This window comes from Sarcophilus harrisii, chromosome 4, assembly GCF_902635505.1.
Source record: "Sarcophilus harrisii chromosome 4, mSarHar1.11, whole genome shotgun sequence".
NCBI classification, from domain to species: domain Eukaryota; kingdom Metazoa; phylum Chordata; class Mammalia; order Dasyuromorphia; family Dasyuridae; genus Sarcophilus; species Sarcophilus harrisii.
The window spans coordinates 294,151,490-294,167,939 of record NC_045429.1 but is presented as its reverse complement, the minus strand read 5'-3'; the positions used below and the strand labels follow the sequence as shown (position 1 = coordinate 294,167,939).

Here is a 16,450-nt window from a genome sequence, read left to right as displayed (position 1 = left end):
AAAAGCTATTATAAAAAATAAAAGCTAGAATTGGTCAAGTGGAAGCTAATGATTGTCACATCAAAAATGAAATAAACTCAAAAGAATGGAAAAATAAAAGAAAGTGTAAAATACCTCAAGGGAAAAACAAATGAGCTGGAAAATAGATTCAGGAGAGATAATTTAAGAATCACTGGACCACATGAAAGCCATAATCAAAAGAAAGACCTGGACAACACCTTTAAAAAAATTATCAAGGAAAACTGTCCTGATGTACTGGAACCAGAGGGCAAAATAGGCATTGAAAGAACGCACTGATCATCTCAGGAAACGGATCCCAAAATCAAAACTCCGAGGAACATTATAACCAAATTTCAGAGCTATCAGATCAAGGAAAAATATTTCAAATGGCCAGAAAAAAACAACTGAAATACCAGGATGTGATGATTTTTTTTCTTTAAAATATAGGAATGGTTCTTTCTGGGAGCAGGTTTCTTGGGGAGGCAACCCTAGTATCAGTTCAGATCAATAATCACCCCAAATGCAGCCAGCTGATAAAATGCAAATGTTTATTTTCTCCTTCCTTGTGCCCTGGTAGCTTTAATAGAAGCCTCAGCTTTCCTTGGTTAGGAGAGCTCTTGCAGCTTGTCCTTTGCCTCTGCTTTCTTCTGCCTCCAGTCAGCACAAAGGTAGGTTGGAATGAATCTCTTGTCTCCTTGCCTGGGGCTGGGCAGCTTTCTGGACAGCCTTGGTCTCAGTGGGGGAAGTGCAGGAGCCCAGCCACCACAGTGAAGTGAATGAATCTGGCTACGCCTCCGAGAGAAGACTTCTCTCTGAACTTACACTCCCCTCTCAATCGTTTCAACTGAACTCTGCTGACTGAGTTCAGCTGTTTTTATGCTATCTCAAGGGTTGACTCCTCTGAGAGTGGGATTATGGGATCTGAGAGTGGGATTGTGGGTTTCTGACTTTGAATACTGACTTGTGAATCTCCCAAAAGTGTGAATTCCAATGACTACTTAAATGCATTAGTGAGCTAGAGAATTTGCTAAGTACCATGCTAAATTAGGCAACTGACATCACTTTGTAAAGATTCCAACACCAAGGAACTATAATCAGGATTACATAGGACTTGACAGTTGCAAAATTTAAAAATAAGAGGATATGGAACATGATATTTCAGAAGCAAAGAAGCTAGAACACAACGAAGAATCACTTATCTGACAAAATTAAACATAATACATCAAGGCAAAATATGGTCATTCAATGAAACAGGATTTCAAGTTCTTTAAGAAGACAAGAATTAATCAAAGATTTCATCTTTTCAATTTCATTCAGTATTCTCTAGTGATCTATCAAATCTAACCGTTCTAAACTTCTATTCATGACTCCATTGTTTTATGCTTATTTTTTGGTTAGATGTAATCATGTATGAAAAAGATAAACTGAGATCCCCCACTATTATCTTTTTAAATTTTTTATAGTATATTATTTTTCAAATTACATGTAAAAATGGTTTTCAACATTCTCTTTGTAATATTTGGAGTACCAAGTATTTTTCTCTCCATTCTTTATCTCCCCCCTCCCCAAGATAGCAAGCAATTTGATGTACTACATATATATATATATATATATATATATATATATATATATATATATACGCAATCATTTCTTTTGTTTTAATTGGGCTGGCTATTTATTTCCTTTTTATATATAACTGTTTATTTGCAAGATATATGCATGGGTAATTCTTCAGCATTGACAATTTCAAGACCTTTTGTTCCAACTTTTCCCCTTTTTTCCCCTACCCCTTCCCCCAGATAGCAGGTTGACCAATACATGTTAAATATGTTAAAATATATGTTAAATACAATATATGTATACATGTCCATACAATTATTTTGCTGTACAAAAAGAATCAGATTTGAAATAGTGTACAATTAGTCTGTGAAGGAAATCAAAACTGCAGGCAGACAAAAATAGAGGGATTGGGAATTCTATGTAGTGGTTCATAGTCATCTCCCAGAGTTTTCTCTGGTTCAGTTCATTACTGCTCTATTGGAACTGATTTGGTTCATTTCATTGTTGAAAAGGACCAAGTCCATCAGAATTGATCATCATATAGTATTGTTGTTGAAGTATATGATTTCCTGGTCCTGCTCATTTCACTCAGCATCAGTTCATGTAAGTCTCTCCAGGACTTTCTGAAATCATCCAGCTGGTCATTTCTTACATAACAATAAAATTCCATAATATTCATATACCACAATTTATTCAGCCATTCTCCAGTTGATGGGCATCCACTCAGTTTCCAGTTTCTGGCCACTACAAACAGGGCTATCACAAACATTCTTGCACATACAGGTCCCTTACCCTTCTTTAAAATCTCTTTGGGATATAAGCTCAGTAGTAACACTGCTGGATCAAAGGGTATGCACACTTTGATAACTTTTTGTCCATAGTTCCAAATCATTCACTAGAATGGCTGGATGTATTCACAATTCCACCAACAATGTATCAGTGTCCCAATTTTCCCACATCCCCTCCAATATTCCACATTATCTTTCTCTGTCATTCTAGCCAATCTGACAGGTGTGTAGTGATATCTCAGAGTTATCTTAATTTGCATTTCTCTGATTAATAATGACTTGGAGCATCTTTTTATATGGCTAGAAACAGTTTCAATTTCTTTATCTGAGAATTGTCTGTTCATATCCTTTGACCATTTATCAACTGGAGAATGGCTTGAACTATTATACATTTGAGTGAATTCTCTCTATATATTTTGGAAATGAGGCCTTTATCAGAACCTTTGACTGCAAAAATGTTTTCCCAGTTTATTGCTTCCCTTCTAATCTTGTCTGCATTAGTTTTGTTTGTACAAAAACTTTTCAACTTGATATAATCAAAATTTTCTATTCCGTGATCAATAATGACTTCTAGTTCCTCTTTGGTCATAAATTCCTTCCTCTTCCACATGTCTGAGAGGTAGACTATCCCATGTTCTTCTAATGTATTTATATCTCATTCTTTATGCCTAGGTCATGAACCCATTTTGACCTTATCCTGATGTATGGTGTTAAATGTGGGTCAATGCATACTAATTTCTGCCATATTAATTTCCAATTTTCCCAGCAATTTTTGTCAAACAGTTATGCAATCATCATGTTGGGATACAAAAATCAGAACAAATGAGGAAAAAACATGAGAAAGAAAAAGCAAACAAACAAAAAAGGTGAATACAGCATGCTTCAATCCACATTCAATCTCCATAGTTCCTTCTCAGAATGCAGATGGCATGTTCTATCCAAAATGTATTAGAATTGTTTTGGACCATTGTATTGCTGAGAAGAGCAAGTCTACCATAGTTCATCATCACATAATTTTTGTTACTCTATACAATGTTCTGGTTCTGCTCATTTCACTCAGCAACAGTTTATGTAAGTCTTACCAGGATTTTCTGACATCAGCCTACACATCATTTCTGATAGAACAACAATATTCCTTTACATTCACGTATTACAACTTACTTAGCCATTCTCCAATTGACAGGCATCCATTCAAGTTCCAATTCCTTGCCACTATAAAAAGAGCTGCTACAAACATTTTTTTATATATGAGTCCTTTTCCCTCTTTGGGATACAGATCCAAGTCCCACAATTTTTTCCTGTGATTCATTTAGCTTGTATTTTAAATATTAAGATGCTATGTTAGTTGGTGGATATATATGGTTTTGAATTTAATTTGCCGACAAAGGCATCTTTTAGCAAAAATGTAACTCCTTTTGTCTCTTTTAATTGGATCTAATTTTCCTATTGTTTTGTCTAATTGCTTCCTCTGATTGTTTTACTTCAGCGAAAACTTAATAAATTAAGCCTCGGTTCATCATTTTAACTCTGTATTTTTATTTTAAATGTGTTACTTATAAATAACATTACTGGATTATGCTTCTACTTCATTCTGTTTTCCTCTTCCCTTCTACAAACAAGTTTCATCCATGAATATTCACAATTCTGATAACTAATTATGTATTTCTCTCTATCCTATTGTTGAAATTGTTCAGTCCTTCAGTTGAATCCAACTATTTGTAATTTTATAGATCATCACATGCCAGATCTTTCTCTGCTTCACTATGTCCTGAAGTCTGTCCAAGTTCATCTTTCCATAACATTATTTATCCATTTCATGCTCTGCCACCCACTTTTCCTTTTGCATTTAAATCTTTTTCAACATCAGGGTCTATTCCAATGATCTTTTGTCTTCTTATTACATCATAGAAATATTTATGCTTAAGCTTCATTATTTGACCTTTCAGTGAATGGTCTGAATTAATTTCTTCAAGTATTTATTAACTAATTTCATCTCCCTGTTGTCTAAGGGACTCTCATAAGTCTTCCCAAGTATCAAATTTGAAACAATCAAATCTGTGGTGCTCAGTTTTACTTATAGTCCAACTTTCACAATCTTATACTTTTCCTTCCTTTTTTTCCCTCATCTCCTCTTTAAGCGTTTGTTTTGTTTTTAACTAATCTTCAATTAATCTGTCATCAAATTGCCCCCAATCCCTACTTGCCTTAAATCTTTCCCTTCTGTTTTCCTATTGGATAAAGTGCATTTCTGTAGCAAATTGTATTTGTATGTATATTTTTGTTTAGCCAGTTCATATGAAAATGATGTTCAAGTGTGACTTGTAAACCACCTTCCCCATGTCTTCCTCTGTTGAATAAATTTACTTTTTCACCCAATTTATGAGATAATTTTCCCTATTCCCTTCTTCCTCCTTTCCCTACCCTTTCCATTCATCTTTGAAGATCATTAAAACATAGCTGCAACACACCTATGACATTTTCAACCTCCTCAGGAACATCATAGTCTTCATCATTGTCAGAAGCCAAAACCGGAGGGATCTGCCTCTCTTCATCCAGGGTAGAAAGCCGCAGATTAGCAGTCAAAGATCGACAACCACGTTGATATCTAAACAAAAAATAAACATAACTTCAAAGTTAAGAGTTACTACTGAAAAATTGAGAAACTTAATGATTGAACATATTCTCAATATTGTAATTATCCTTCATCTTTAAAACATACCCACCACAATAACTACTCACACATATACATTTGTAAGTGAAAATACTTTACAATTTATAAAATGTTATCTCTATGAGGTTAAGTAACATAAGCATTATAAGCCACAAAATCCATAAACTAGAGAAAAGAATTCAGACCATCAATAAGCATTAATTAAGTATCTACAACATGCCAAGCACTATGCAAAGCACTGGGGATACAAAGAAAGACAAAAAATCAATTCTTGACTTCAAGGAGCTACACTCTACTATGGGAAACAATATGCAAAAAATTATGCAACTATATGCCAATAAAACTGACAATCTAATAAATCAAATAGATGGATATTTTTTTAAAATTTTAATTACCTTAGTTAACAAAAATTAGGATACTTAAATAATCCTATCTAAAATTAAATAGGGGTTTGAGAAGTTTTCCAATAAAGGATGGAATTTTTATATGGACTTCAAAGAAGCCAAGCAGATGAATGTAGAATGGAAGAGATGAACTGTTCCAGGCATAGGGGGCAGCCAGAGAAAACACTCAGAGCTGAGAAATAGAATATCTTGTTTATGGAACAGCCAGGAAGATTAAATTTCATTGGCCCTAATGAAGCAGCAAACATGTAAATAAATATATACAAAACAAGCTGTAGCTAGGAAATTTAGGAAATAATTTTTAAAAGCAATTAAAGAGGGGTTATAGAAAACTTCCTGTACAAAGTGGAATTTTAGTTGGGAATTAAAGGAGGCCAGGGACATCAGTAGTCAGAGAAGGAGGACAACATTCCTCACATGAGGGAAAAGAACAGAAAATGACTGGAGCCTCCCTGAAAATTGGAATGAACTAAATAGAAATTAATGACTCTATGAAACAACAAATACTGGAGAAGGGGAAAAAAGGCACAAAACTGAAACAGAAGAAAATAAAAGATACCTCATGGTGAAAAAAAAATTAATCTGTATGTAGTCCCTGCCTTCAAGGAGTTTACAATCTAATGGACGTGGCAAGACACAAACATTTACAAGAAAAAAAAAAAGTTAAACTGGATAAACAAATAATTAATAGAGAAAAAATAAATATATTTTATTTATTATAATAAATAAAAGGGAGTCAAGAAAGATTTCCTAGTAGGAAGAAAAATTTTAATTGGGAATAGAAAGAAGTCAGAGAAGCCAAGAGACAGAGGTGTGCAAGAAGAGTATTCAAGACATTAAAGAAAAGCCAGTGAATATGTTTAAAGTCAAAAGATGCTGTTTCTTTAAGAAAAAGTAAAAAGGTGTCATTAGATGGAAGAGTACAAAGAGCAGCACTCAGTGGTTGGAAGTGGGGTGGGAAGAAGAGGAAATAGAGTCAGCATTTAAGAAGTCTGGAAAGGTGGTAGATTTGTGTACAGTATGGAAGATGATAGATTATGAATAGTTTTGATTCTGAAGCCTCTGAAATTTACTTATTAAGGATGGAAGGGAGAGGGAGGATTGATAATATGGTCAGATTTTTGCTTTAGGAAAAACCCTTTGAAAGCTGAATGAAGAATGAACTAATATGGGGAAAGCATGTAAAGAATTTGATGTCATACAGACATCTTTAACTCAATCTAAAACCAAACTCATTACTTAAGATAGGACTTTTTGGAAAAGCCATTCAGAAATATTGAAGGAAAAAAAGGGGCAGCTAGATGGTGCAATAAATAGAATACCATCCCTGAAGTCAAGAGGACCTAAATTCAAATCTGGCTTCAAATATTTAATACTTCCTAGCTGTGTAATCCTGGGCAAGTCACTTAACCCCAACTGCCTCAGCAAAAAGGGGAAAAAAAAAAAAGAAAAAGAAAAAAGAAGATGAAATGAATAGATAATATCATGGAAACAATGAAAATGAACTCGAACAAACTTCAAAAAATAGTGGGTTATAAAAAGGCTATTTACATTGGGGTCATATTTAAATATGCCTAAACAATAAAAATTCATATCATTATTTTCATACAAAAAAGGAACAATAAATTTGTTCCATCTACAATAAATTTAATTTTTCTCTACAAATTGTGAAAGATAATGAAACATTCATTCTATAACAATTTTCTTAAAAAACAAAGAAAAAAAGAAATTGAAGAAATTAATATAAGCAAAGAGGGTGGGAAATGATCATTTGTGGTCAAAGATGATTATTTTATTTTAAAAATCACAGAGTCAAATAAAAAACTAATCAAAACAATTAAAAATTTCAATAAATGTAAAATAAACAAATTTAGATCACCAGCCTTTCTGTATCTTACCTATAAAATCCACCAGGAAGAAAAAGAAAAAGAAATTCCATTTAAAATGTCTAGATAGCATAATATATTTGGGAGTATGTCTGCCTAGATATACAAAACATCTATATAAACACAATTACAAAACACACAAATAAAAACACTGAATAATTGGAGAACTATTAATTACTTATACACTAAATCAATATAAATTAACTTAGTTAGTGTCATAACAAACTAATAAAGAATTACTTTATAGAGCTAGAAGAAATAATAACAAAATTCAACTGGAAGAACCAAAGATCAAGACTATCCAAAAGAACGAATGAAAAAACATGAGAAATTACCAGATCTCAGACTATACTACAAAACTATAATCATCAAAACAATTTGGTACTTGGAAAGAAATAGGGAAGTTAATGATACCCCCACTAACAATTAACATTTACATGATGTTTACTATCTACTAGGTGCTATGCTAAGTACTTTACAATTATTATCTCATTTGATCCTTCCAACAAACCTAGGAGATAAGCACTTATCCATTTTATAGTTGATAAAATTGAGGCAAATAGATGTTAAGTGACTTCTTCAGGTTCATATACCTAGAATATACTAGGTTTGTATATATTAGGTTATTTATATTTATTTTCAATAATTAACACAGTACTTGTCTATCTCAGTGATTCTGAATTCCTAACCGAATTCAAACCCTTTTTATGGTTTCACTGGTTCCATTATTCATATCGCCCATAATGCAGCCCCATCATACTACTCTAAAAGTGTCCATCCTTAACCTGTGCTCTCTCCAATGCCTGCTCCAAAAATAAGAGCTTTTCATTCAGCTTAAACCTGTTTCTTTTTCATTTCTTCCATCTTCTTGAATTTACTTAAATTAAACATTGAGAACTGCTTGAAAAGACAATGGAAAGGCATGAGTTTGCTTCTTCAAAATGCTCTTTACTAGTATTCATTTTTAATTCTCTGATGTTATGCTACATGTACATAAACCACTCAAAGAACATTTTTTAGTAAAACAATGCCTTTGTTTCTGGAAGAAGTTGAGAGTCCTTTAAAAACATTTTCCATTTTCCTAATTCCTAATTCATTATGTATCCAATTCACTGTCCATTTGTACCATCTGTTGCAGATTGTTGTCAATCAACATGTACTCTCTCAGTCACAAGTCTATTGGAATTCTGAATAACCTCATTGTTGAAAAGAGCCAAGTTAAGGGAAGAGTTCTTTCACAAATAAGAGATAAAGAAGGACCATAGAAGACAAAACCACACATTTGTATTACATAAAAATTAAAAGATTTTAGCACTAGCAAAATCAATATTGCTAAAATTAGAAAGGAAACAACATTAATGAGGAAGAAAACTACATAAAATTTTTTAGCAAAAGTCTCATTTCTAATATATACTCATTTTCTAATACATATATGGAACTTATTAAAACTTATAAACTATATTAAAACTCATAAAATCTATTAAAATTTAAGAGCCATTCCCGAATTAATAAATGAGATATGAGGTAGAAGCTTTCAAAGGAAGAAAAATAAGCTATCAATAGCCAATAAAGATGCTCAGAATCACTAATAATTAGAAAACTGCAAATCAAAGTAATTCTGATTAATGCGGAACTGTTGGAATCCTAGTGTCAACTCAACTTGAAACAAGGTGAAAACTCAAGGGAGATGTCAGAATCCTGGTGTTAACTCAATGGAATTGATACACTGCTTATTGGTTCACACCTTAGAGCGATTCCTTAAAAGGTGATAAATCGCTAATACTGATAGACAATAATGCTTGTGTTCCCACCTTTAGAGAGCTCATATAAGCAAGAAGTATTTAAGTACTCATTGGAGTTCACACATTTGGGAGATTTCAGGGTTTAGTATGAGATATCTGAATTCACACCTCCCTTAATCCCTGCCTCCAGAAGGTGGAGTCAAACTTTTATACTCAGCATAAATAGAACTTCAATGAGCCACTAGAGAGAGTTACTTCAGAACATTGACTGGGGTCAGAGAGGAGCACTCTGGGATGAAGTCCACAAGCCCTCTCTCTGAGGCAAGAGAGATTCATTGCATCTTCCACCTTGGTGCTGGCTGGAAGTTGAAGGCCAAACCTTTGGATTTGGAGACATTGGGAGGGAGTTCTTAGAACCAAGCAGAAAGATAGGCCTCTAAGAAAACTAACCGGGATATATTGAAGGGCGTAATAAAAGATCTGAACTTTTAACACCTGGCTGTATTTGAGCGACTATTACTTGGACTGGAAACTAAGGCTGCCTCCAGAAAACCTCCCCAAGAAACCTGCTCTCAGAGAGAACCACATTATTATTTTAAAGAAGAAAAACACCACATGGAATGTTGGAGGGGATGTAGGAAAACAGGGACACTAATACATTGTTGGTGGAATTGTGAATACATCCAACCATTCTGGAGAGCAATTTGGAACTATGCTCAAAAAGTTATCAAACTGTGCATACCCTTTGATCCAGCAGTGTTACTACTGGGCTTATATCCCAAAGAGATCATAAAGAAGGGAAAGGGATCTGTATGTGCACGAATGTTTGTGGCAGCCTTCTTTGTAGTGGCCAGAAACTGGAAAGTGAGTAGATGCCCATCAACTGGAGAATGGCTGAATAAATTGTGGCATATGAATATTATTGTTCGGTAAGAAATGACCAACAGGATGATTTCAGAAAGGTCTGGAGAGACTTACATGAACTGATGCTAAGTGAAATGAGCAGGGCCAGGTGATCCTTATATATCAATAACAATACTATATGATGATCAATTCTGATGGACCTGGCCATCTTCAACAATGAGATGAACCAAATCAGTTCCAATGGAGCAGTAATGAACTGAACCAGCTACACCCATTGAAAGAACTCTGGGAGATGACTAAGAACCATTACATTGAATTCCCAATCCCTATATTTTTGCTTGCCTGCATTTTGGATTTCCTTCACAGACTAATTGTACACTATTTCAAATCTGATTCTTTTTGTACAGCAAAATAATGGTTTGGTCATGTATACTTATTGTGTATCTAATTTATACTTTAATATATTTAACATCTACTGGTCATCCTGCCATCTAGGGAAGGGGATGGGGGGGGAAGGAGGGGAAAAATTGGAACAAAAGGTTTGGCAATTGTCAATGCTGTAAAATTACCTATACATATAACTTGTAAATAAAAAGCTATTTTAAAAAAAATTAAAGTAATTCTGAGATTCTACCTCATATCCATTACTTATTCTGGCATGACAAAAAACAATGTTGAAGGGATTGTAGGAAAATAGAAACATTAATCTGCTGGTAGAGATAGAACCTAACTGGTATAGCCTTTTTGGTAAGCAATTTCAAAACTCATTGCCTTTTGGTCCATCGATACTACCACTATTAGGTTATACTCTAAAGAGAACCAAAAGAAAGAGAAAGGACTTCTATGAACAAAAATATTCATAGCAGTGGCAAAGAACTAAGGAACTGTCCATCAATTAGGGTATATTGAACAAAATATGATGTGAATTTAATGGAATAATTTTTGTTAATATGTTGTAATAAATGAGGACAAGGGATGGTTTATGGGAAACCTGGGAATATTTTTATGAATAGAGCAACATGAACAGAACCAGAAAAACAATTTAAACAACAGCAACATTGTAAAAAAGAACCTATTTTCACGGATTTAAAAAATCTGATTAAAGCAGTAATCAACCATTACTACAGAGAATCAAGCTGTCTAATTCTCAATAGAGAAATAGTAGACTCAGGATATAAAATGGGATATATATATTTCCTGGCATGGTCAATGTGAACACTTGTTTTTCTTGACTCTATATGTTTACAAGATTTTGTGTAGTTTTTTTTTTTTTTTCCAAATCGAGAATAAGGAGACAGCATAAGGTTTTGCTTTAAAAAAAATGCAACAAAAGAAGTAAGTACAGAGGAATCTGGTATTCTCAACATATTTTAGACAACTATGACAATCAAAATATGAACACTACCTGTCTTATCTACAAATACCATTATCATAATACTATTATCATAAATGCTTTTGATATCTGTTCACAGATAATCCTCACGAAAATTAGTTTTAAATCAGTAGTTGCTCATGTTTTGGAGTGTTTTAGGTAAAAATCTATGCTTGCTCCCACATCATTGATATCTTCCATTCTTTCAGATAACTTATGAATCAATCTCTCAGTGCTTTATAAGATTTTACAAACAAGATTATATGACTACACTCTTCAGTTGCTTACATTGTTCTTTTTCTTATCATTATCCTTTTTTCTAGCTTGAATTTTGATCTTTCTCTAAGAAAGTGATTGCCTGAATACAAACAGATAAGTGATTCAGGAATAACTCCCATATCAGTAATGAGTCATTTTCTGTCTATTAAAATATAATCAATTTTATTTTTTCTGATATTATCAAGTCTCTTCAGGTATCTTCCTTTCATTTTTCCTGAACCATTCATCCTTAGAAATACTTTTCAAGTGCTAGGTGCTCTTTCATGAATATGAGAGTCACAAAGAATGGTCCTCACTTCTACCTCTAGATAACACCTTTGCCATCACTTAGAAACTTTTCTAAGATTTATACTATCTCTATTACCATAACCAAATCTTCATTATAGTCCTTAATAAGACTTCAGACATTCCCCCATGTTTTTTCAAGAAATTGACAACCTGTCTCACAATGTTCCTCCCTAGCCCATTTCCTTGCCTTGATAACTTAGGGATTTCTGTTTACTTTCAATTTCTTACTTCATGTTCTGTGACCTTATTTTTCATGCCATCTCAGTCATCCCAGCGGGACTGTTAGATTCCTGCTTGTAAGGAAGCTTCCATGACCATGAACTCTGAAATTTCTTTCTTATAATAACTGTGCTTCCACTTCTACCGCTGCCTAGATCAATTATTCTAAATAGCTCTTAACATCCTTTTTCTGTACCTTGTTCTCTATTCATAAAGTCATTATTCTGCTTCAAGCCTTCATCAGTCCTTTTACTTGGATTACTGCCTTACATTTTAATTGTTCTCCCTACTTCCATTCTTCACATGGAAACCAAAATATGACAATCTCACTCCTTTTCTCAAAATTTAGGTGTTCCCTACTGCCTCTGAAATTTAAACAATCTACCACTTAAACAAATCAGTATTCACTCATCCATATTTTCAGACTTACCTCATAGTACTTCCTCTCTTATACTCAAAATTCCAGCTATACTGATCTACTTATTGCTCCCTAGACTCAACATGCTATCTCCAATCTTCATTCCACTACACAAGCTGTCCTCCATGATTGAAAGGCAGTCTTTTACTTACATTTCTCAGAATCCATAGCTTCCTTCTGGATATAGTTCAAGAGCCACTTCCTATTCCAAGTCTATTCTAATCTGAACATCTGTTAGTATTTTCTTCACCTCTGAGTAAAATTTTTCAATAAAATATGAGTTTTCAAAAAAATGTTGCTTTCTCTATCTCAAATACCTAACAGTGATTTTCAGAGAATAGATACTATTTATTAAAATTATTATTCAACTGAATTAATCTTTATATGAAAAATAAAAAACAAATTGATCAATCTTTGAAATATATTATGCAAGACATTCTACCATTGCTACATGTGATATATTTGGTTTTTTGTGGTAAAACAAATTAAAAATGAGAAAATAAAAAGTTCATAGCTTGTCAACTAACCTCCACTTTGCCAACCTGGGTTTTAGAAAAGTCAATCCAAGTCGCTGAACAAGCTTCACACCAAGTTTTCGGAGAAGAGTATGATTACTCTCTGACAGCCTGCAGTTATCAAGACATTCAAGCACAGTGGATGCTGCAAGACAGAATACATAGTCATAAATATTTGGCAGAAATCACTGGTTATGTGAATTTCCAAATAATCTTTACTTAAAATATGATAAATCTCCATATAACCTTTAAATATTTTGTTTATGTTTTCACAATTGTCATATAATGGTATAAGTTTAAATTATTTTCCCTATGTATGTCAATTCAACTGAACTGTTAAAGTGAATTGGCCCAACGACCCAGTGAAACATGGCCCACATTTTTTTTTAATCACTATTTAACATGAACTTTATATTATACCTATTCTCTGCACAACAGCTCTGGTCTTACTGTGTGTTCTGATTAGAATCCTCTCCCCTTTTTTCTATCTATCCAAATCCCATTGATTCTTCAAGACTCAAATCTCACATCCTCCACAAAACTTTCTCCTGATAATCTGATACCAATTGTTCTCTTTCCTGAATATCCAAAGAAAATGTGGTCTGAAATAAAACATTTAATTTTAGTTGATTTAATACTTTGCCGAACATTATGAAGAAAAAATTATGACAAAACCACTAGAGAACCCAGGCTATTTTTATTTAGACTATAATTTGCTGACCCCTAAACTACATTGATGAAATAACAGGTATAGAAGAAGGGAAAAAAGTACAGTTTTTATACTGCTCTATAATTTTTTCCGACAAACCTAATACACTGCTGAAGGCAGACTGAATTAAAAGAAATTTACTATTACAATGTAAGCTCCCTAAGACAGGGGCTATTTCATTTTTTACTTTGTATTCCTAGTATCTTTTAATATTGTAGATACTTGACAAATGTTTGTTGAATAGAAATGAAAACAGTAATAGGAATATCATTTAAACATCTACTTGGGTAAGTTTCAGGGAGACATGAAGTTGTAACAAGTTATGTTTCCTCCCCTAATGGAGCAAACAGTCTATTAGGGAGGTTATACACAAGATCATTATTATTATTATTATTATTATTATATTAGAGAGATACAGAAGCAGATATATAATAGTTAAAGAACAGGCACTGGATCTTTCTATAGGCAGACAGGAAGGTGAACAATTGGTATTAAGATTATCAAAGAAAGTATTATGGAAGATGTGAGACTTTGGTCTTGAAGTTATGACCTGTATCTGACACATTCTGTGTCTGACACATATGACCATGGGAAGGTCATTAAATTTAGTGTTTTCATACAATTAAAATTATGAATTCTCAATCTGCATAAAAGGAAGGAAGTTCCTCACATGAATGAAATCACAGTTCATCTTACCACACACACACCTTTCAGAAGGGGGGGGGGGGGGAAGAGAGAGAGAAAAAAAATGAGAGAGATTTGGGAATATACAAACCAAAATTTAAAAGCTATAAAGTTAGTCTGATAATTTCAAAATATGAATGTGTTTAGATGCAACAGATAGCTTCAGTTCAAATCAAACATTAGTCACCTAGAAATGAAAGACAATGTAAGTCCTGCTCTAGTTTTATTTATGCGATTTTGTTCTTTTCAATTTAATATTTTATGGTAAGTCTAAAAGTTTTTCAGCGACCCAATTAACAGACAGAACACAGACAAAAAAAAAAAAAAAGTCAGTCTACCTGTCAAGACAAACCCAAGAACTATATGAACACAATTACAAAACACTTCTCACACAAATAAACTCAGATCTAAACAACTGAAAAATATCAATTGTTCATGGCTAGAGTGAGCTAATAATGATAATTCTGCCTAAATTGGTCTACTTATTCAGTGCCAAATAAATCAAACTGCCAAAACATTATTTTATAGAACTAGAAAAAATAGTAACAAAATTCATCTGGAAGTACAAAAGGTCAAGAATGTCAAAGGAATTAACAAAAAAATGCAAAAGATGGTGGCTTAGCAGTAACAAACATAAAACATATTATAAAGCAGCAGTTATCAAAACCATTTGGTATTGGCTAAGAAATAGAGTGATCGATCAGTGAAATAGATTAGATACACATGACACAATAATCAAGGCCTATAGCAATCTAGTATTTGATAAATTCCCAAACTCCAATTTCACTATTTGACTAAAATTGTTTGGAAAACTGGAAAATAATATGTCAGAAACTCAGCATAGACCTATATCTCACACTCCACACCAAAATAAGGACAAAATAGGCACATAATTTGGGTATAAAGGATGATACCATAAACAAATTAGGAGAACTATCAGATCTACGGAGAAGGGAGGAATTTATGACCAAAAAAGAACTAGAGAAAATTATGAAAGGCAAAATGGACAACTTTTATTACATTAAGTTAAAAAGGTTTTGCACAAACAAAACCAACAGAAACAAAATTAAAAGGGAAGTACAAAGCTGAGGAAAAAAAACTTTATAGCCAATATTTCTGATAAAGGTCTCATTTCTAAACTATATAAAGAACTGTGTCAAATTTATAAAAATACTTTCATTCCCCAAATGATAAATGGTCAAAGGGCATGAACATACAATTTTTAGATGACATTTATATAGATGATCTATAGTTATGTGGGGAAAATGCTCTAAATCACTATTGATTAAAAGAAATGAAAAATAAAACAACTCTGAAATATCATCTTATAACTGGCTAAGATGACAGGAAAAGATAATGATAAATGTTGGTGTGGATATGGGAAAACTGGGACACAAACACATTATTGGTTAAGTTGTGAAATGATCCAACCTTTCTGGAGAGCAATCTATAACCATGCCCAAAGGACTATAAAACTGTGCATGTCTTTTGACTCAGCTGTGCCATTACTGGGTCTGTATCCAAGGAAATCATAAAGGAGGGAAAAGGACCCACATGTACAAAAATGTTTGTAGCAGTTCTTTTTGTGGTAGGAAAGAATTGGAAAATGCATAGATGCCCATCACTTGGGGAATGACTGAACAAGTTGTGGTATATGAAGATAATGGAATATTATTGTTCTATAAAAAATGATGAATAAGATGATTTTAGAAAAGCTTGAAAAGATGTACATGAACTGATGCTGAGTGAAAAATCAGAACCAGGAATATAGTATACACAATAACAGCAGAATGTGTGATGATCAACTATGAAAGGCTTAGTTTTTCTCAATAGTTTAGTGATCCAAAGCAATCCCAATAGACTTTAGCCAGAAAATGCCATCTGCATCCAGAAAAAGAACTAAGGAGACTAAATGTAAATCAACACATGCTATATTCACTTCTTTTTTCTGTTTTTTTTTTCTTTATCTCTCCCATGGTTTTTGCCTTTTGTTCTGATTTTTTCTTTCCCAACATGATTCATAAAGCAATGTATGTTAAAAATAAATTTTA

General features: G+C 33.1%; 1 protein-coding gene across 3 annotated transcripts in view; it reads right to left on the bottom strand.

The window, feature by feature from the left end:
* TBCD (tubulin folding cofactor D) overlaps window positions 1-16,450 on the bottom strand; it is a 395,290-nt gene that overhangs the window by 308,133 nt on the left and 70,707 nt on the right. For all 3 annotated transcript variants that reach the window (XM_031968421.1, XM_031968422.1, XM_031968423.1), the window contains exons 10-11: window positions 13,019-13,151; window positions 4,817-4,953 (exon numbers count right to left, since the gene is read on the bottom strand). In XM_031968421.1, the coding sequence (XP_031824281.1) occupies window positions 4,817-4,953; window positions 13,019-13,151 (270 nt within the window). The remainder of the gene's footprint in view (window positions 1-4,816; window positions 4,954-13,018; window positions 13,152-16,450) is intronic.